Below are 24434 nucleotides of genomic sequence, written 5' to 3' on the forward strand. Positions count from 1 at the left end.
CTTACCCCTGAAACCCTAAAACTTACCCTTACCCCTGAAACCCACCTAAAATCTACCCTTACCCCTGAAACCCACCTAAAATCTACCCTTACCCTTGAAACCCACCTAAAACCTACCCTTACCCCTGAAACCCTAAAACTTACCCTTACCCCTGAAACCCACCTAAAATCTACCCTTACCCCTGAAACCCACCTTAAATCTACCCTTACCCCTGAAACCCACCTAAAATCTACCCTTACCCCTGATACCCTAAAACTTACCCTTACCCCTGAAACCCACCTAAAACTTACCCTTACCCCTGAAACCCACCTAAAATCTACCCTTACCCCTGAAACCCACCTAAAACTTACCCTTACCCCTGAAACCCACCTAAAACCTACACTTACCCCTGAAACCCACCTAAAATCTACCCTTACCCCACCTAAAACCTACCCTTACCCCTGAAACCCACCTAAAATCTACCCTTATCCCTGAATCCCTAAAACTTACCCTTACCCCTGAAACCCACCTAAAATCTACCCTTACCCCTGAAACCCACCTAAAATCTACACTTACCCCTGAAACCCACCTAAAATCTACCCTTACCCTGAAACCCTAAAACTTACCCTTACCCCTGAAACCCACCTAAAATCTACCCTTACCCCTGAAACCCACCTAAAATCTACCCTTACCCTTGAAACCCACCTAAAACCTACCCTTACCCCTGAAACCCTAAAACTTACCCTTACCCCTGAAACCCACCTAAAACTTACCCTTACCCCTGAAACCCACCTAAAATCTACCCTTACCCCTGATACCCTAAAACTTACCCTTACCCCTGAAACCCACCTAAAATCTACCCTTACCCCTGAAACCCACCTAAAACCTACCCTTACCCCTGAAACCCACCTAAAATCTACCCTTACCCCTGAAACCCACTCAATACCCCTTACCCCTGAAACCCACCTAAAATCTACCCTTACCCCTGAAACCCACCTAAAATCTACCCTTACCCCTGATACCCTAAAACTTACCCTTACCCCTGAAACCCACCTAAAACTTACCCTTACCCCTGAAACCCACCTAAAATCTACTGTTACCCCTGAAACCCTAAAACTTACCCTTACCCCTGAAACCCACCTAAAATCTACCCTTACCCCTGAAACCCACCTAAAACCTACCCTTACCCCTGAAACCCACCTAAAATCTACCCTTACCCCTGAAACCCACTCAATACCCTTACGCCTAAAAACCCTTTCAATTGGAAACCTACATACAACAAATCGGGTTTCCAGGGCGGAGCGGGGATGGGAAGTCATAAGGTGATGTATTTGTACAAGGCCATGGCTTCTGACGTCACACTTGGATGTGGGAGGGGTTGGATGTCCACCGCAGGATGCAGTGAGCCCTACTTGGGCTGCGTTCCACTCCACTTTTAGACATGCACTCTCGAACTTCCCTAAACACTTCCCTCGGGGGAATCTCCGCCGCCATTTTGAAGTGCGTTCCACTTCGTGAAGTGGATGAGGGAAGTTTATATGGACAGACCCTCGTCCCCTCGATTTTGAACGAGGAAGCAATGGAGGGAAGTTAGCAAGTGAAGGGCATAAAAATTTGCCTCGGACACAATGGCTAGAGAATACCCATAATGCAAGTTGTGCCAAATGAATTTCCGCGTTTCGCCAGAAGATGGCGCCCGCAGCTGAATCATCCATCCATCTATTTTCCAAACAGCTGGTCCAATTTGGGTACAGCGTAATACCATACAGGTATACATTCCTTTTTAATTGATCATTAAATTGTTTAATTAAGGTTTATGGTTTCCATGACAGAGATCAAGATAAATCTTTTCATTACTACTAAAGCTGCCAGTTTCAAATATTAAAAAGCAAGTACAAACTATGCAAAAACGGCAGCCCTTCTGGCACACTCAGTGTCCAAATTCACTCACTCGTTTTCATTCACTTCTTCAAGTGGACTATATTAGTGGACTAATATAGGGAATAGTGAATGAGGGTATAGGGGTGATTTTGAACACAGCTATTGAAACAATCCAGGGACTAAGAAAACAAGGCAAACATAGGAAGTAAAACTCACAAACATGAGAACAGGAACTACATATCAAAATAAGAGTCAAGACACAAAAAGGGAAACACGAAACAGCATTAAAGCTGACATTTTTAAGCAACCTCAAACAGAGGCAATTTTTGGTAGTATGTGAAACAATATTAAAGAGTGGTTCTTATGCCCATGCATAAGTGATGTGATGTTTTGAGTCCCCCCCCCCCACACACTTGTTGCTATGCGGTCACTAGGGTGTTCTGGATGGTTGCTATGTGATTGCTTGCTGGCTGATGTCAAAAGAGCTCACTCACAAGTCTCTATGATATTCTGGTCTCTGGGTCCCAGTTATTTTGCATACTCTGTATACATAATTTTATGTAAAGAAAAAAGGTGCATTGCATTGTTAGGTGTATTCTAGTATAATGCACCTTTTGGCAAATGTAGTAGGTCATCTGGGAATGCAGTGCATTTAGATGGTTTGCATACTGCAAAATTACATACTGCAGGGATAGTGCGAGTAGCATGGTATTTTCTCTTCCAAATATAGCAAGAGCCAAAGTGAGTTTAATGGATTAGGGAAAGGGGTTTAGGCCTCAGCAAACTGAAGTGTATCAGAAGGGGCATGTGATGAGATGAGATGAGATGAGAAGGAAGATTACATTTAGAGAAGAAAGTTTGCTGTTAATATTGATGAGCAAGTGTTAATGTGATCCTAAAAGCAGCTCTAGCAGAGATGACATTATCCCCCCCCTTTTTTTTACCTTTGAGAGGGGCTAGAAAAATGGGATGAGAATGAGGAAAAGAATAGAAAACACAGATTGAGCCGTAGAGCAAGTCAAAGTTTTATGATCAGAAGCTCAGAACACTTATTGCACTCCCCTATGGCATAGAGCAGCGCTGTGAATTATAGAATAAATGAAAATTTGTTGTCTTTTTTCATCTCTTTGGTAAACACTCCAGTTTGGATCAATAAAAGGCAGCTGTACACACTCAGAGGGCCGGCCCGTTCCTCATTTCCATTTTAATGAACGAGGCTTAGTGAGGTATTGAGCAAGTTATAATTGTGTTGTGGTGTAGAGACCTGCAAAAGTGCAGGATACTAAAAAGGATTTGTAAAAGTACGGTGTGCGTCTGTATATTTCAAAGGTTCAGTGGTGTGCTTTTATTTAATGTGGGTATAAATACAAATACTTTACAATATTTGACATCTAAACCAGTGTGTGGAGGTTATATATTAGAAAGTAGAGGCCTATTTACACCAAAAGCAAATATTTCATGCAAACATGACTTAAAGAGACCTATTATGCCCCTTTTTACAAGATGTAAGAAACAATGTAAGATTACAAGATGTATAAGTCTCTGGTGTCCCCAGAATGTGTCAGTGAAGTTTTAGCTCAAAATCCCCCACAGATCGTTTATTATAGCTTGACAAATTTGCCCCTATTTGTGTGTGTCCCTTTAAATGCATTGAGCTGCTGCTCCCAGCCCCCTTTCCAGAAGAGGGCGGAGCTTTAACAGCTCGCGCTTCAGTTGCTCAACAACAACAAAGCTGGAGAATCTCACGCAGCCAAAATGAGGATTGTCAGTAACGGTGTTCAGCCTTACATTGTTCAAACGAATATTCAAATTGATATTCAAATATTTGTTTATTTAAATGACATTAAAGGTGCCCTAGATTGTTTTTTTACAAGATGTAATATAAGTCCTAGGTGTCCCCTGAATGTGTCTGTGAAGTTTCAGCTCAAAATACCCCATAGATTTTTTTTAATTAATTTTTTTAGCTGCCTATTTTGGGGCATCATTAACTATGCACTGATTTTTTCAGCGCGCCGCCCCTTTAAGAGATGCGCTCTCTCTGCCCCACGAGCTCTCGATTATATTACAGCACATAAACAAAGTTCACACAGCTAATATAACCCTCAAATGGATCTTTACAAGATGTTCGTCATGCATGCTGTATGCATGCTTCGAATTATGTGAGTATAGTATTTATTTAGATGGTTACGTTTGATTCTGTGTGAGTTTGAGGCTGTGCTCTGTGGCTAAAGCTAACATTACACACTGTTGGAGAGATTTATAAAGAATGAAGTTGTGTTTATGCATTACACAGACTGCACGTGTTTAAAAATGAAAATAGCAACGACTCTCGTCTCCGTGAATACAGTAAGAAATGATGGTAACTTTAACCTCATTTAACAGTATATTAGCAACATGCTAATGAAACATTTAGAAAGACAATTTACACATATCACTAAAAATATCATGATATCATGGATCATGTCAGTTATTATTGCTCCATCTGCCATTTTTCGCTGTTGTTCTTGCTTGCTTACCTTGTCTGTGCACAGATCCAGCCGTTAATACTGCCTTTCCTTGTGTAATGCGTCGAATGGGCTGGCATTATGCAAATATTGGGGTCATACATATTAATGATCCCGACTGTTACGTAACAGTCGGTGTTATGTTGAGATCCGAGTGTTTTCCGGAAGTCTTTCAAACAAATGAGATTTACATAAGAAAGAGGAAGCAATGGGGTTTGAAACTCAATGTATGTCTTTTCCATGTACTGAACTCTTGTTATTCAACTATGCCAAGATAAATTCAGTTTTTCATTCGAGGGCACCTTTAAATGAGAAGGATGTTATTTTTTTATTTTTGTGACAATTTTAGAACAAGCTTACGATTAGGCAATATACACAACAAGCTTACATTATATCTTAAAGTTTTCATTTAGTTAAAGCATTAAACAATATGTGTAAACAAAAACTATAAAGAACAAAAGCATTTATGCTCAAGCAGCGCGAGTGGGAAAAATACTAATAAAGCAGACAGCGCCAGTTATCGTACAAAATGTAATGTACATAATACACTCGAGTCAATATATGGTTATCGTGTTTATATTGTTTCACATGTTCATGTTGAGAAAAAGAAAACATAAAACGAGCTGCGCTGACAGACGTTGCAGAAACACAAAGATAACGATAATACATAACGGTATGCTAAGCTAAGTTTCTAACAGCAGGACTTTGTTTTCTGTTAGTAAATATATCTCCCTCAACGAAACTTAAAGGAAGCATATGTCTCAAAATCATTTTGCTATCAGATAAGCTATCTTCTTGGCCTTGCTCAGGGATAACTTACAGCTGCGCTTACCTGTCGTGAATGTAGTGATGGACAGCTGTCTTTCCTCATTTGACGGGTGTTTTGATTTCATGTGCTTTCTCAATATGGTGATGATATTATGATAACTCAGTTTCATTAATTAATTTGATTAAAAGTAATTCCATTGTGTAAGATCATTTTCATCCAGGTAATTCCAAACTTCGCGAGGCAGACGACAACCTTATGTGACGATCAAATGAAATAAACTTGTTAAACACTTGTTAAGCATTTAGTTATAACTGCAAGTTTTAGTACTTTGGATCTATCATGATTCACTGCATTTATGGCCAGCAAAGCAACATAGTAAATTCGAATAGTATTTTTATTTTTCGAATATTAATTACAGGTTGAATATTCGAATATTCGACTATTTGTGCACACCCCTAGTTGGTACATCCAATAAGAGAACATTTGTTATGTTTTTTGGCACAGACATTGTATATCTCCAGCTGCTACAGCGAGTAAACAGAAATGGCGGACTGCTGCGGCTCACTCAGGGCGGGATCTATGCTAATAGGGCAGATCGACACCAGTCATGGGCGGGGCTTCAATATTCTTATATAAGAGTAAACACACACACTGTGGGTAAACAACCAGTGCATTTTGCATTGTAGGTCCCCTTTAAGCAATGCACATCTTTTCATATATTTATCCTATATAGTATTTCTACATGGCACTATTAGCACCATATTATCATATTACAGTGAGTCAAATCTGTATTATCAGATGGCTTGTTGCATTATAATGAATTAAATTTGTATTTTATATAGTTGTAGGCATATGTTATATTTGTCATTTATATTTTGCTTGTAATGTATCAGAATACACAGCTGATTTTGAGTGCTGTCAATGAGAAAAGACTTTTTGCTGTAAGATGGTGTACCCTTGCCACTGGACAGACAAAACCGAGAGTCCTGCCCCAGAGTCATGGCATTTGTTGAGCCAGAATTCGGGATTCTCAGTCAGGGAGATCTTTTTGTGTGTGTTTAACTTTTCAGAGAAATCTACTTATGAATAAGTGCACTTTGCATATTAATCCAGAATAGGAAGAAGTATTTTAGCATCTAAAAAAATCACACATATTCTTTAAGTCATAATCAAAGTATGTTTTTGAAAGTCTTACTCAGCAGGGAAGCTGTGTATATCCAATGTAAAAGAGCTGTAATATTTGCTACGCATAATAATGCTGAGTTTGCTTTTGATCATTTGATCTGGTTACTTACTGACAGTCAGCGAGAATTGGTCTGTTGAGGTAATACTAAATTATTAAGTGTGTTAATAAATCACTATGCAAATTATTTACTGCACATAAAATATGTTAAGCAGTGTCAAGCAAACACAGTAAAAACACTAATCCTGTGAAATATGTGTATGTAATTGATTCCTGTGATGCAAAGCAAAATTTTTAGGATCATTACTACAGTCTTCAGTGTCACATGATCCTTCAGAAATCATTCTAATATGCTGAATTGCTGCTCAAAAAACATTTATTGTGTAGAAAACTGATGTGCTGCTTCATTTTTTTTTTTTTTTTTGTGGAAACCATGATTTTTTATTTTTTATTTTTTTTTTGGTGAATAGCAAGTTCAAAGGAACATTTGAAATAGAAATCTTTTGTAACATTATAAAAGTCTTTACTGTCCCTTTTGGTCAGTTTAATGCATCCTTGCTGAAAGAGCGTTATTGTGGGAGAATGATAAGATGGATGGATGAGGGAGATGGGAAGGAGGATTGAGGAAGAGAAATGCCTGGTAATTATAGTTCTTAAGTCTCGTTATGTTGGTGACAGGCTCCATCATGCCTTGGGGCTCTTAAGATCAATGGCTGGGACCTGACTCTAATGCTAACGAACTTCAGATCGTTAAATGTATGGGTGCAGAACACAGGAATTAATTATGCCATTTATGGCTTCAATTTATCAGCTCAAGGATATGCTTCTGATAGTTCGCACTCCTTAAGATGCTTGGCTGGGGGGGTCCTAAGTCAGTAGATCCAATTTGGACCCATGACAAGAACCACATTGAATTCTCAGCCCAGTAGAGCAACACTTTAGAGGACGGATCTTAAAGTTACTGCGGATTCTGCTGTGTTTAGGGTTTCACAGTGGGAAATGTGATTGAAAATCAGGTCTCATGTTAATCATAAAATGCTACCTCATATAGAGAATTCACTGGCATGTAAAAAGGCCTTATAATCGGTGTAGCCCACATGAATACCAAGCAACCTCTGACAGTCAGAAACAATATTATCAGCTCAGAGAGACTGACACAATTCGCTGTTGCTCAGCAAGCATTAACTGGAAACACAATGACAGGGAAAAACATAGTTTGTCACAAGCTTTATTCATTTGTTCTGTCACTTCCGTCAGAGGCTGTTGATTAATTTCTCTCAGTTACACAAGTAAGGCTTTGTAAAAAAAAAAAAAAAAGAAAAGAAATATATACTATAGCTAGAGTACAACTGGAATATTGCTAAAATCTTTTGTTGTAGTAAAAAAATGCAGTAAAGATTGAATACAGTAAAATACTTGATGTAATAAAGTAGATGAGATATAGTAAAGTGTAAATATGGTGAAATACTTCAGTTATTGTTTGAGATGTGGTAAAGCTAGAAAGTGGTAAAATACGTGAGATCTGGAATATGGTAAAATACTCTAAAATATAGAAAAGCCAAAGTATTTTAAAATGTTAAAAGTAGTAAAACCTGAATGCGGTAAAATACTTGATGTAGTGAAGCAGAAATATGGAAAATACTTAAGATGTGGTAAAACTGGAATATGGTAAAATGTCTGAGATGTAAAACCAAAAATTAAAAACAATATTAAAATACATGAAATGTGTCAAAGCTGGAATATGGTAAAACACTTGAGATGTAGTGAAGGTGAAATATGGTAAAATGCTGGAGATGTAGTAAAGCCGAAATATATAAACTGGAATATGATAAACTGAGTAAATCTGAAATATTGTAAAATACTTCACTTATAAAGCTTGAATATTGTAAAATACTTCATAAGTGATAAAGCTGGAATATGGTAAAACACTTGAGATGAAGTAAAGCCGAAATATAAAATACTAGAGATTTGGTAAAACTGGAATATGGTAAAATGCTTGATGTAATAAATCTGAAATATAGTAAAATACTTGAGATGTAAAACCAAAATATATTAAAATACATGAGATGTGTTAAAGCTGGAGTAAAACACTTGAGTTGTTGTAAAGCCAAAATATATTAAAATACTAGAGATGTGGTAAAACTGCAATATGGTAAAGTACATTAGATGTAAAACCAAAATATATTAAAGTACATGAGATGTGTTAAAGCTGGAATATGGTAAAATACTTGATGTAGTAAAACCGAAATATAGTAAAATACTTCATATGTTTTATAGCTTGAATATAGTAAAATAATTCATATGTGGTAAAGCTTGAATATTGTAAAATAATTCATATGTGGTAAAGCTGGAATATGGTAAAATACTTTAAATGTTGTGAAGGTGAAATAGTAAAATGCTTGAGATGTAGTAAAGCCAAAATATATTAAAATACTAGAGATGTGGTAAAACTAGAATGTGGTTAAATCCAAAATATAGTAAAAAACTTAACATGTAAAGCTTGAATATGGTAAAATACTTTGTGTGATAAAGCTAGATATGGTAAAATACATGAGATGTGGTAAAGCTGAAATATAGTAAAATACTTCTTATGTGGTAAAGCTGGAATGTGATAAAATACAGTAGTATAGCATTAGTATTAAGATGCAACATGCCTGGAAAAATTCTTGACATACAGTATATGCAGCCAAAATATTGTAAAAATCCTTGATGTTTTAGAGCTAAATTGGTGTAAAATGCTTGATTTAGTAGAGCTGGAATATGATAAACTGAACCAGATGTAATGAAGCAAACATCCCTTATTTCTCAGCATTAACTGGACACACATTGACAGGGAAAAACACACACACACACACAGATCAGTTTGTTCTGATTTGTTTGTTTACTGTCACGTCCATCAAAGGCTGCTGATTAATTGGATTCAGTTGCATATGTTTAGCCTTGGCGTTCCATTACAGCCATGTTCAGCCCACCCACTTCCACCTGTCTCTATTACTTTCTCCCGCGATACAGTTGCTGTCACCGCCGCTGATGTGTGGAAACAATATTGATCCACAGCCGGGGAGGCGGCGGTCCGTACAGCAACTTTATTGCTTTCTATTAATGATGCGTTTCATGGCCGATGGTACAAGCTCTCACGATGTGAACAAAGACCCAGGGCAAGAAAGACTGCATGGGGATTTGTACTGTAAATATCGCATATGTTTAATTCAGTCTGGGCATGGGAGCGCATCAGAATAAATTAAAGTGAATGTACTTTGCAGGGGTGTCATGGACTCATGTGGGAATGCTGCGGCTTGGTGCAAAAGGTTTTCTCATCTCGGACATTGCAGAGTTTCAGCTAAATGGCAATTCACTGCGATCGAAAACCAATCTTAGTCAAGGTCTAATGTGCTTGTCCTGCACTAGTTCTGTCTTTATATTCTTCCAGAGAAGAATCTAAGGCTCTGTAACAAAGTTTTGGGTTGAGCTCCAGACATGTCTGTCCAAAAGTTAGACTTGTTTTAGAAACTCTAAAATGTAGAATCACTATTATAATCTCTATTATTATTGCTTATATTTAGGGTGAGTCATTTGAACAAACCTTTAACTGTGCAAGAGACATCTTTTCATGCTAAAAATGCTAGCAATGTGCTAATTAATGCTAGAAGCATGCTAGTAATGTTAAATCATGCTAGCAAACATGCTAAAAATGCTATCAGTGTGTTAATTAATGCTAGAAGCATGCTAGCAATGTTAAATCAGGCTAACAACATGCTAAAACATGTTAGCAATATGCAAATTAATGCTAGTAACATGCTAGCAAATGCTAAAACAGGCTAGCAATGTGTTAAATAATGCTAACAATGTGTTAAAACATGTTAACAGGTTAAAACAGCAAATCTATCCATCTATCTATCATGCTAAATCATGTTAAATCATGCTAGCAACATGCTAAAAATGCTATCAATGTGTTAATTAATGTTAGAAGCATGCTAGAAATGTTAAATCATACTAACAACATGCTAAAACATGTTAGCAATATGCAAATTAATGCTAGTAACATGAAAGCAAATGCCAAAACAGGCTAGCAATGTGTTAAATCATGCTAACAATGTGTTAAAATATGTTAACAGGTTAAAACCCCTATCTATCTATCTATCTATCTATCTATCTATCTGTTATACCATGCTAAAAATGCTAGCAATGTGCTAATTAATGCTAGAAGAATGCTAGCAATGTTAAATCATGCTAACAATGTGTTAAAACATGTTAACAGGTTAAAACAGCTTATCTATCTATAATGCTAAATCATGCTAAAAATGCTAGCAATGTGCTAATTAATGCTAGAAGAGTGCTAGCTATGTATCTATCTATCTATCTATCTATCTATCTATCTATCTATCTATCTGTCTGTCTGTTATGGTAAATCATGGTAGCAACATGTTAAAACATACTAACAATTTGCTAATGTGTCTAGCTATCTGTTTTTTGATAACCTGTATTACCTTCAAAACCTTCAAACTTTAAGCTTTAAAACTTCTTTAAACTTGAAATTACTTGCTAACGAAATAATTGTGGGAATAAATAGTTAATTTTTGGCCACGATATACATATTTTTTACATAGTATGTAATTTTTGCTGCTTAATATTTTTGTGGAAACTGTGATACACTATCATTGAAAAGTTCGGGGTAAGATTTAAAAAAAAGAAATTAATATTTTTATTCTGCAAGGACACATTAAATTGATCAAAAGGGACAGTAAAGGCTTTAATAATAAAAAATAAATGCCTTTTTAAAACTTTCTATTAATCGAAGAATTCTGAAAACAATATCGCTGGTTCCACAAAAATATGAAGCAGCTTTCAACATTAATAATAATAAAAAAAAAATGTTTCTTGAGCAGCAAATCAGCATTAATATTTTGCACAGACAAGCACCACTCATTTTTTTTTTTTCCATTATGTTTCCTGTCTTGACTTTTCTATGGGTAGCTCCCGGTTGTAAGAAAAAAAACAATTACAAAATGCCACTTCTGTACAAACATCTTGGTTCACGAGTCACACAACTCTGATAATTGAAAGTTTGGATGTTGCCTGAGTCTCAGCTCTCAAACTAGCCTGAGCTCAGAGTCAGACCAGATTGTGAAAGCTGACATTTGAGGTTTCCGTCTGAATCATTGATCAGAGATTACTTACACCACAGTGGTCTCTTGAGAGATGCGCCGAGTTCAACATGACCGTATTGTTTTTTTGAGAAACGCTAAGTACTTTAAGCAAGGCATTTGAAGATAGATTTAGCCAGACTCATTAGACAGTCACGGAAAAGGGCAAAATAACAGCTCTTAAATTTAGCTCCAGTGCTAAGGCCATAAGATTACATGTGCTGAAAGTGTGCTGTTATCGCCTGTCTCGCAGGAACCCGAGTTGGATGTGTAAATGTGTGAGGAGAGCTACACGGTTGGCTGGTTCAGGACATGGCTGTTTTTCTCCTGCTCTTAATCTGTTTAGAGAAATCTGTCTGAATGTTTAGACAGCAACAAGATTTTAAGAAAGAGAAAAAATTCACAAGTAAAACACTTTAGATGCAGTAAGGCGAGAATATGGTACAATAATCTAGATATGTACTTCCAAACAAGTGCCCTTAAAGGATTAGTTCACTCCAGAATTAAAATTTCCTGATAATTTACTCAACCCCATGTCATCCAAGATGTTTACTGTATGTCTTTCTTTCTTCAGTCGAAAAGAAATTAAGCTTTTTGAGGAAAACATTCCAGGATTTTTCTCCAAATAGTGGTCTTCACTGGGGTTCAACAGGTTGAAGATCAGTGCAGCTTCAAAGGGCTCTACACGATCCCAGATGAGGAATAAGGGTCTTATCTAGTGAAACGATTGGCCATTTTCTGAAAAAAATAAACATTTATTATATAAATAAATATTTATATACACCTATGTCACACACAACCTTTCCAACGTGATTACGTAATGCGTGGCACATCACAGAGCAGTGGAGATGAGCATTTGTGGTTAAAAGTAAATAAATTGTTGTTGTTTTTTAGAAAATGACCAATTGTTTCGCTAGATAAGACCCTGATTCCTCATCTGGGATCATGTAGAGCCATTTGAACTGAAACTGAAATTCGGACCTTCAACCCATTGAACTTGAAGTCCACTATATGGAGAAAAATCCTGGAATGTTTTCTTCAAAAACCTTAATTTCTTTTCGACTTGAAGAAAGAAAGGCATAAACATCTTGGATGACATGGGGGTGAGTAAATTATCAGGAAATTTTAATTGAAATGAAATGAACCAAAAAATACTTGCAGATAATATAATATTAATAAAATATAAGGCCATTTAAGTTTACCTAAAAAGAGTGCAATTTCATGACTGTTTCTTCACACACTTAAGCGCACTTTTAAAAATTGAACTTTGTAATTTCAAATTAAAAGATTTACTTTAAAGTACATTTTACATAATTAAATAAAGCCCATGTAAAGTGATTGATTCTAATTTTAACTGTAGTGTGTTATTCGATGTTACATCTAAAGTCAATAAACTGCAACTCCATCATTACGAATATGTCTTTTTACATATATATAAATACATGACATACAAGTTTCAATAGAAATTACTTTTAAAATATATTTTAGTTTACCATAAATGCTAACCATATTTATAGATAATAGATAATAGAAATCCCTCTAGCGCCCTTGTTCCGCTCCGATGGTTTTCAGCAACAATGAATACATTAGCTCACCCATGAATATGATTTCTCTCTGAGTCACAACGGATTCTTTTCCACCAGCTGTAGACGTGAAGACAACACCTCCCATGATTCCGCAAAATCAAGGCGTCATCAAGCTATACCTTTGTTTTGAATAAGTGACCTCTTGTGGCGAAAATTACATATTGTGCCTTTAAGAATATTCTTTTAAAATATTTTTTCTACTTTTTCACAAGGGTGGTAAAGCTAGCATATTGGCTCCGTCCCAAATGGCACACTCCGGACTTGTGGACTTCCTCAGAGTCCACACTTTGGTGACGTCATGTAGTGCAGACCTATAGGGCCCTTGGCGCGAGTCCACGAGGGCGCATTGAGAGGTATTTTTGGGACAGACTCGATCGTCACGCCGGAAATAACGGTCTGGTTGTTTTTTGACAGGAGCTACAGGTTCGGGGAATATGCTGCCTATTGTTGTTGTTGTTTTTACCATTGTGTTTGCGAGATGGCTTGCCATGCAGAGAAATCATATTTTTGCGCTCCGACGTCATAGTAGAAGACGAGATTATTTTTCGTGCATACAAATGCTGATGTTATGCACGGAGGAAAGGGTAAGGAAATAAAAGTTATTGACTTTGTAGCTAAACGTTATAACTTGTCAAAAGTCGTTAGTGCATTAAGTAAATAATACACATAATAAACATGTGCGTGAGTTTCAGATGAATTTACAGGTTTAAATATAAATACTAGGTTTACATATGACTCAGTAAAGCCCTGACATTCGGTTCTATTTATTTAATGAATCATAATGCGATCGTATTATTCAACGCGCTGTTATTATGTTTGAGATATCAATTACTGGTCGATGACCATAATGTTTGTATAAACTGTAGGTAACAACTGGTAAAATGTACACCTAGGTCATAAAAACCATATGATACCTACACTTCAATATTTTCTTCTCAGCCATGTCATCAATTGCTCTTGAGCGAAATCTCCTCCCATCCGTTGTCTGATTGGCATTTCGCAAGGAATCCTGGGTAGTTAAAGTGTGTGTGCATCTATGCAGGCTTCGCGGAAGACCGCTTCAAGGGTACAAAGGGGGTGCTGCTGAGCACACTTCAGAGCGTTAAAATGCTGAATGGGACGGCCTACGGACTCGTAGACTCGGTGAGCACGCGCAATTTAAGTCCACGAGACCAAAAGTCCACATGAAGTGCGCCATTTGGGACAGGGCCATTTAGTTGTAGTCAAGGACAGCTGTTGTACAGCTGGATTATTATAAAGTACTTGAGTCAGTTTTACGCTTTGATATATTAAAAGGACAGTTAGTGACAAATAGACTTGTTTAAAGATAGAGTCGGTATTGCTTGTTGAAATGGTCGAGCTGTAGTGCAGTTTAGAGCCTCTAAAAATGTGCCGCATAAAAGTGAATGAGGATATGGTTTGATGCCAGAATTAGAAATGGTTGAGCTGTAGCCTGTTAATATGGATGGCAATAACCTCGCCCGTAGAGTTAGAAACTGCCCTGTAAAATGCTCAATCACGCAAATCAACACGTTTTCAGGACCCAAGTGATTGACTGTTTCAAAGTGCTTAGCCACCTAAAATTCAAGCCAGTAATTACATTTCACAAGCATAAACTTCGTGAGATGGCCAAGAGCAGTTTAAGGAATATTGCAATATTGGTTTTTGCTTCTAAAGCCGTTAAAATTTGTTGCAGAAAAGATGCATGGTTGTAATTTATTATTTAGACAGGAAAAGCTGTCTGCTTTTGTCCTTTTTCTTTTAACATCAGGCATATCCTTAAATCAAGTATTGGATATGGATGTCACAAAAAAATAAATAATGACAAATGATGAATCACATTTTCAATCACATTTTTTCTCAACTTTGAATGCTCTAAAAGACTTTGAAATCCTCAACTACCTCATTTTGGAGAAGTAATGCAAACTAACCACTGAGCTTCTGTATTTATTATGGAGGACTTCTTTGGAGCAGTCCCAGATTTTAAGTGATTGAAAGTTTTATGAACCTTGGCTAGTCATGCACGTTTCTGTACACACTCTAAAAATGCTGTGTTAAAAACAACCCAAGGTGGGTTGAAAATGGACAAACCTAGCAATTGGGTTAAATGTTTGCCCAATCTGCTGGCTAGTTTTATTTAACCCAACTATTGTTAAAAAAATTACTGTATTGTTTGCTTAAAATGAAGCCAGATATGTTGGAAATTAACATTTATTAATATGTTTAATAAATTAACTTTTGTTAATAAGTTTAATGAGTGAATAACCATTTATTAAATTGCTTATTAATAAATATTCACCTTTTGGTTGTTATTGTTGCCTCTAGTAATTATGTATCTTATTTTTAATTTCCAACCTATTTTGGGTTCATTTTAAGCCAGTCTATAGTCATTTTGAAACAGTAGTTGGGTTAAACAACACTGCCCAGCACGTTGGGCAGACATTTAACCCAACCGCTGGGTTTGTCCATTTTCAACCCAACTTGGGTTGTTTTGAACCCAGCATTTTTTAGAGTGCATGATTCTCTGTAGAGACCCAAAATGTAACCTAATTGAAACTGTGCTAGTTTTCCAGTAATCCCAACAGCAAATCCCAATTAACTTTACTCATGATCAGCACTGATTCTCATCCCCTTATCTCTTTGAACAGGTTTGCCCAATCAAACCCAAACCATGGGAATCGCCCTCTGTGTTTAGCCCGACCCAAAGAGAGAAATGTAATCCTCAAAAGCGGATAAGATGCTAAATGACCACTGAGCCTTATGAAGAATAAGGAATTAAGAAGAGGAGATGAATGGAGCAGCCGTCCACTCAGCGAGACAGAGCGTGAGTGAAGGTCGATCTTATTGTTCTTCCCCCCGTGGCAAACGTTGTGACTAATAACGAAGTGAGGCATGATGAGTGGCCGTATCTGGGCAGCATCGCTCTTTCTGTGCATGTGCTTAGAGCTCGGGGGAAGTAGTGCTCGTCTGAGAAGATGGAAAAGTCAGGACCGTTTGCAAACCACAAGGAAAGATAGTCAGGTAGACATGGAGGAAGGGAAAAGTGAGATGCCATTTGCCAACACTGCAGGAACACCAAGCTTGAGATTTGCTGATAAAAATGAGGATAATTTGATGATTTCACCAAAAAGCAACAAAGAAGATCATGCGCAGATTGAAGAAACCACAGTGACTCCAGTTTTGTTGTCTGGTGCAAGTGTGAACACAGATTCTACTCCACATATTATGAATAATTTTCATCCCAAATCCAAAGATACCCCAGAAATCATAAAGACAACAGTATCACCTCTTAGCCAAAACTCCAAAATATCTAGAATATCTCAAGATCATTTCATTCCCACTGAACTAACTCCTGCAGTAGAGGTAACTGAAACTGAACATGGTGAAAAGGGACCTGACAGATCTACACCGGATGGCCTATCAGACTCCAGCGCGATCCTGCTGAAGCCTCTGACTGGGTTAAAAAACAGCGGACAGGAAGTGCAAACTATAATGATTGGCAGCCAAGATGCTGAGAGCAGTGGTGATTTCCACAGGATCTTTACTGGACCAAATCTGGATGAGATGCCCTCACAATCCCGCAGCCGGAGAAGCTGGATATGGAACCAGTTTTTTGTGATAGAGGAATATAGTGGACCAGAACCGGTGCTGATTGGACGGGTAAGTCGAATATTTATTTAAGTGATTGTTATGCTTGCATGCTAATTTAAAATGATCAACTTCATTTGATGAAACAATGTTTGCAACTCATTTTACTTCTTCAATGCAACGTATTGAGCGAAACATGGTATTCAACATGACCTAAAAGGGCTTGTTGGTAGGGCTGGGCGATATCATATTTTGGTATTTTTTGGCTGAATGGCGATATATGGTATATCTCTGTATTTGCTACATTTTTCTATTTGGATTTAGAAAAAAATATCTTATTTCACATCCTGCCCAATGTTGTCCTACAAACAATGTTCATATTAAAGGCTATGAAAACAAATATAGTGAATGTGACTACAGTATAGGGTCAAATTACATTACATTCTAACATTGTAACATTACAATCTAAAAATAAAAATAATGCTTTTTAAAGCAGAAGTTAAATTCACGAAACTAAAAATGAGTAAATAAAAACAAAAGCACAGACTAATTATATTAGGCTATTTTGATTTCCCTGTTACAACAGTCACTTTACAGTTACTGCTATCACAAAAATATACTTACTTATAGGTTTAAAATATAATTTACAGATGGAGAATATGCACTGAGGGAAACACCACAAACTCATTAGCATTAAACAGCAGGGTAAGCCACTTTAAACTATATGTGTTAACTATATTTTATGAGTTATTTGAAAGCCCTAAATATTTAGCATGTTTAGGACAAATTGTATTATTCATTTTCCCCACAGCAGCACTCTGCTTCCTCTGCTATTTTTCAGATGCACTCGTATTTAACTACTGTATATCAATATAAACGGTATTGCATCATTCCATATTGTATATAAAAAAATACCCAGCCCTACTTGGTGACATAAGCCAGAGAGTAAAGTCTTTTCAGAAAAGGTTTAGGTAGAAACAGTAATAGGAAGAATCGCAAATGCATATTTTATCTTTGGAATAACATGCATGAACTGTTCACAATGTTTCTGTGTGGACTTTAAAGGGATAGTAATTTCTGGACATGCTCATGTTGTTCTAATCCTTTATTTCTTATATGGAACACAAAAGATATTTTGAAAAAATTCATTTTCCATACAGTGAAAGTCAATGTTTTCAATGAAAATTGTGACCAAAATGCATATAGATTTGCAATGACTTTAGGGTAAGTAAATAATGACAACATTTTTATCTCTTCAAGGTTCTGTTGAGTTTTTTCAAGATGTTTTAATGCCCACACTATCCTTGTCGCTAAGCAGGTCGATTTGGAAGTTTCTTTTATAAATAAATCAAGGCTATTGCATTACCTCAGAATTTGTTAAACGTGGGATTTGGACAGTAATTATTAGATGTCACCAGAGAGGAAAAAAAACATAAAACGCAATTACATGCTCAGTGGTCAGATTTAGTAACACATGCACAGACACAGGCATGCACTACAAAACACAGATGCTCGCATACGCTCTGCGGTAATGAGCTGCACTGGATAGGTCACATTATCTGCGATTCACACTGAGTAAGTTTGCCAGCTGCTTATACAGAACACAAGCCTTTAAAGAGTCTGGCGCTAAACCAACACGAGATCAAGAGAGCACACCTCATAAATGTTGCATCTGTTTCTCTGCCTGTCACTGTGCTGACACTGTATCCCAGTAAATGTTTATCCGATGGGCCAGGACATGCTGTTGTCACTGTTGTTGTTCATCACGATGCACCGTTTACCTGTGTACGATCCAGAGAACTGCATTGTGAATCAGTTATGGCTGAATGGAGGGCAACTGTCTCAGAGACAAGGCTGAACTTGACCGTTCCACTGCTGCAAGTCGAAACACGAGGCCAAACACAAGCACAGGTTTTGATGTATGAACTAGGAACTTTTTTGGAGTAAAAGAAATTGAATTGGTGGGTTCTTTAACATGACATATAGATTGTGTTAGATGTCATGCAATCAAAAAGAGAGTTTTTGTGGCTTTTAGGGGGGCGTTTGCGCAACACTGTTTTCAAATAAAAAAAACATTTTATGCGTTTTGCAAGCCTGAACATGCCAACTTTTGAAAACAGGTTTCGAAGTGCATGTTTTTGAAAAGATAATGTTATCTATGGAAGCTCGTTTCCATCACTAAATTAAAAAAAAAAAAAAGTAATTGCGACTTTTTATCTAACAATTCTGACTTTTTTCTCGCAATTGCAAGATATAAACTTGCAATTCTGACTTCTTTTCTCAGAATTGTGAGATATAAATTTATAATGAACTATAAAGTCTAATTCTGAGGCAAAAAAGACTGACTTTTTTTCTCAGAATTGCTACTTTATATAACTCAATTCTGACTTTATAACTCACAATTTCAACTTTATATCACGAAATTCTGACTTTATATCTCGCAATTTCGACTTTATATCACACAATTCTGACTTTATAACACAATTCTGACTTTATATCACACAATTCTGACTATAACTCACAATTTCGACTTTATATCACACAATTCTGACTTTATAACTCAATTTCGACTTTATATCACTCAATTCTGACTTTATATCTCGCAATTTCGACTTTATATCTCGCAATTTCGACTTTATATCACACAATTCTGACTTTATAACTCACAATTCTGACTTTATAACTCGCAATTTCGACTTTATATCACACAATTCTGACTTTATAACTCACAATTTCGACTTTATATCACTCAATTCTGACTTTATAACTCAATTCTGACTTTATAACTCACAATTTCAACTTTATATCACTCAATTCTGACTTTATATCTCGCAATTTCGACTTTATATCACACAATTCTGACTTTATAACTCAATTCTGACTTTATAACTCACAATTTCAACTTTATATCACTCAATTCTGACTTTATATCTCGCAATTTCGACTTTATATCACAATTCTGACTTTATAACTCAATTCTGACTTTATAACTCACAATTTCGACTTTATATCACACAATTCTGACTTTATATCACAATTCTTTATATCACAATTCTGACTTTATAACTCACAATTTCGATTTTATAACTCACAATTTCGACTTTATAACTCACAATTTCGACTTTATATCAAACAATTCTGACTTTATATCACACAATTCTGACTTTATAACTCACAATTTCGACTTTATATCACAATTCTGACTTTATATCTCGCAATTTCGACTTTATATCACACAATTCTGACTTTATAACTCAATTCTGACTTTATAACTCACAATTTCAACTTTATATCACTCAATTCTGACTTTATATCTCGCAATTTCGACTTTATATCACACAATTCTGACTTTATAACTCAATTCTGACTTTATAACTCACAATTTCGACTTTATATCACACAATTCTGACTTTATATCACACAATTTCGACTTTATATCACAATTCTGACTTTATAACTCACAATTTCGATTTTATAACTCACAATTTCGACTTTATAACTCACAATTTCGACTTTATATCAAACAATTCTGACTTTATATCACACAATTCTGACTTTATAACTCACAATTTCGACTTTATATCACAATTCTGACTTTATAACTCACAATTTCGACTTTATATCACACAATTCTGACTTTATAACTCACAATTTCGACTTTATATCACACAATTCTGACTTTATATCACACAATTCTGACTTTATATCTCGCAATTCTGACTTTATAACTCAATTCTGACTTTATAACTCGCAATTATGTTTATATCACAGTTCTGACTTTATAACTCACAATTGTTTCTATCTTGCAATATCGACTTTATAACTCACAATTCTGACTTTATAACTCAATTGTTTACAGTATATCTCGCAATTCTGACTTTATAACGCGCTACTCTGACTTTATAACTCACTTCTCTGACTTTATAACTCGTAATTGCGACTTTATATCTTACAGTTCTGAGAAAAAAATGTCACAATTACAGTTTTTTTTTTTTGTATTAGCAAAGTGTAGATTTAATGTTTGTATTCACTGGTCTGTAGAAGAATGTGTATGTACGCAGGCGCTTAGTTGTTTCTTTGAAAAGTGGCATCTCCAACTACTGGCCTGGCAGCATAATACAGCGTTTTTAGTTGTTTTCGTGTATCCATGTTGAACAGGGATTGTTTTGACAACATTGTCGTCTGTATGCGAATTTCAATAACGCAGAGGAAATTTTTTTTAGCTTTTAGTATATCCATGACATGTAAATTTACTACTTAGTCTATGTCTGGTAGCTTTGGGGCAAATCTGTAAACTAATGTAACACATTTTGGTCAAATAAAATGCCTTCTAGAAATGCTCTCTACCACTTGCAATAGTAGCGAATCATGTTTTGCCATGCTATTCTGGATAAAAAGGACAAGCTTTTTGATAAGCTCCACCCCAACTTCCTGTTTAAATAGGAAATATGTCTACACAAGACAGAACAAATGTTTTTGCACTTCATCAAAAATGAACAAAGTGTTGACGATGAGTTTGTAAGGATAAAAAGATGCATCTGTGCTAAAGATGAGAAAGTGTGATGTTTATTATGCAATTTTTTGATGATTTCTGCATTCTACAAAATGTAGCTTAGTCATCACGTCCCAAAACACACAAAAAATGTTACTGGAAAAAAAAAAAACGTTTATATTTCTAAAACAATGATTTTGAATTGTACTGTGTATGTCCGTAAGTCATCTGCCTGCCATATCTGGTGTGCAACTGCTTTACAAATACTGGAACTTAAATGTTTGTTTTTTAGTTAAATTAATGCTGCACAATCAAATGAAATGAAGCCATTTTTCCTCAGTTTGTAGGGCAGAATTGTTGAGAATCACTAGTATAGCAGAAGTATGTGATTTGAGACACCATCTTTATCATCAATCTGTATTTCCGCATCCCATTTTCTCTGTTTTTTTTTTTCACCTCCTCTCAAATCTGTTATATAAATCTCCTAATCATCCGCTCTCAGATTTGTGCTTTAATTGCTCTACTGCAGTCATCTGTACACTGATGTACAATGCTTCACTGTGGGAATTAAATGAATCCAATGCATAAGAAAAACAAAACAAATGTAGAGACAAAAAAAGAGATGGTAAAAAAAGAATGAAATTTGGGAAATGATCTCTGATGAGTTTCCCAGCAGGAAAAGCCCCTCCCCGCTTCTCCTTTTCTTTCATTGTACACTCTTCTTCTCCTTGATCTATCCATTTTTTCCTCTTTTTTGATTCCCCAGTGTCCACATTTGTTTTTTCAGAAAAATCCACATGCACTTCTCTCCTACATGTGATTCCTCCACTAATGGGTTCAAATGAGGCAAAACGCACACTTCACATAAATACCTAAACACACTCACGCACAAATGTGCACACTCTACTTCTCAATAATACATAGAGACCTTGAGGTCCTTGGGAAAATAAAATACTGAATAGGCACTTCTAATAGGCGTCTCTACACTTGAAGAATACTGTCACTTCTAAATGAACCTAAGTGGTCTCTTTGTGTAATCTTATGCATCGTTTGCATTGATTGGACAAAACTTATAGCGCCAAACTCACACAACTGGTTGATGTAAACTACCATACAAAAGTTTAGTGTCAGTAGGATTTTTAAAAAGCTCACAAAGGCTGCATTTATTTGATCAAAAATACAGTCAAAACAATAATATTGTGAAATATTATTACAGTTTAAAATAACTGTTTTCTATGTGAATATATTATAAAATATAATTTATTCCTGTGATCAAAGCTGAATTTTCAGCATCATTACTCCAGTGTCACATGATCCTTCAGAAATCATTCTAATATGATGATTTGCTGCTCAAGAAACACTTCTTATTGATATCAATGTTGATAATAATAAGAATAATGCTTAATATTTTTTCAGCCCACAAAAATCGCCACGCCGCTCGTGTCCGGTGTAGACACGGTGTTATATTCTTGAAAACAGTGACAACTTCTTTGCAGATAAAACACACCGGCTTTGCATTCACAAAACTAGGTAGGATGAACGCTTAGTTGTCTTTCCATTTTTCTTTTTATGCCCTATTTTCGCTGTCAACTTTAGTGCTATTTTCTCTCACCAGCTAGCTTAAATGTTAACATCACTCAGCATGTGACGTAATAGCATACCTCCAGCATGCAAACAATTAAAAAAATGCAGTTTAGTGTGTGAGGATGCCAAGGAATAATTCTGAGTGTAAAAGTAGGCTACGTCAAATAATTATTACAATAAGTTAGGCTCTATTCTGTAACAAGCAAATTAAAATGATACACATTTATTATTCACGATATTGAAAGAGGAAATAAAACATAGTTCATTAAGAGCATGACTCAAACATGCCATTAAAGCTCTTATTCAAGTCCTCTTTTATTTTTTGAGTTATTTTTATCCATTCCGCATCTCCCACATATGTGTGTTTTAGCAAGGCGGTCTGTGTTGCAAGTTGGTGAATAAAGATACTTGCCAGGTTACGTGTCACTACTCTGCTTTATTAATTTATCCAGTGTAAAACCCGGACACTGCCTCACAAATATGGCTTTTTGTTAATGACTGTCCTACTGCAGGATTTAACACAGAGTAACAGTTCACTACCAGTTATAAAAGGCACTGTAACAGGCAATTCTAGTTGCATTTTTCATCAATTCATTTCTTAAATTATCCTTTGACTATGTTCTGGCCCGCCATTTTAAACATTATCTCAATGAACACAAAAACAATTTCCAAATTGTTGACAAGACTAAGTTTAATATAACATCTGTTTAACTTATAACATGAAAGTAAGGTTAATAATATAACTTAGATTACACATTTTTCAGTTTTACTCAAATTAGGGTGATGCAAAAATGAGTACACCCCACAACAAAAACTACTACACCTAGTACTTTGTATGGCCTTCATGATTTTTAATGACAGCACCAAGACTTCTAGGCATGGAATGAACAAGTTGTTGAAATTTTGCAACATCTATCTTTTTCCATTCTTCAAGAATGAGCTCTTTTAGAGACTGGATGCTGGATGGAGAGTGATGCTCAACTTCAGAATTCCCCATAGGTGTTCGATAGGGTTCAGATCAGGAGTCAATGATCACTTTCACCCTGTTCTTCTTCAGAAATGTGTTTAGGATCATTGTTATAATGGAAAAGTGCACGACGACCAAGGGCACGGAGTGATGGTGGCATCTTCTCTTTCAGTATAGAGCAGTACATCTGTGATTTCATGATGCCATCAATGAAATGCAGCTCCCGACACCAGCAGCACTCATGCAGCCCCACATAAGGACACTTCACCGCCATGTTTCAGTGTAGGCACCATGCATTTTTCTTTATATTCCTCACCTTTGTGACGCCATGCAGTTTTGAAGGCATCAGTTCCAAAAACATTTATCTTGGTCTCATCACTCCAGAGTATAAAGTCCCAGTAGTCTTCATTTTTGTCAGCATGGGCTCTGGCAAACTCAAGGCAGGCTTTTTTTGTGCCTGGGCTTTAGGAGAGGCTTCTTTCGTGGACGGCACCCATGCATGCCATTCCTCTGCAGTGTACGCCGTATTGTGTCATGGGAAACAGTCACCCCAGTTTGGCTTTCTACTTCTTTAGATAACTGCAGTGAACTTTCATGCCTAACCCTTCTCATCAGAAGACTTTCCTGTTGAGGTGTTGACTTCCGTGGACGACATGGGGTGCGTTTCCCAAAAGCATTGTTAGCCAACTAACATTGCAAATTCCGCCGTTACTTACATAGTTCAATGATTTGGTGTTTCCCGGAATTACAATTCAAA

At 36.3% G+C, this 24434-nt stretch overlaps 1 protein-coding gene across 1 annotated transcript in view; it reads left to right on the plus strand.

Moving 5' to 3' along the window:
- LOC125259729 (cadherin-11) overlaps positions 1–24434 on the plus strand; it is a 97806-nt gene that overhangs the window by 7257 nt on the left and 66115 nt on the right. Inside the window, exon 2 of the mRNA XM_048177614.1 lies at positions 15695–16706. Coding sequence (XP_048033571.1) covers positions 15939–16706 — 768 coding nt within the window. The 5' untranslated portion in view covers positions 15695–15938. The remainder of the gene's footprint in view (positions 1–15694; positions 16707–24434) is intronic.

Source organism: Megalobrama amblycephala, linkage group LG24 (genome assembly GCF_018812025.1).
Source record: "Megalobrama amblycephala isolate DHTTF-2021 linkage group LG24, ASM1881202v1, whole genome shotgun sequence".
NCBI classification, from domain to species: Eukaryota; Metazoa; Chordata; class Actinopteri; order Cypriniformes; family Xenocyprididae; genus Megalobrama; species Megalobrama amblycephala.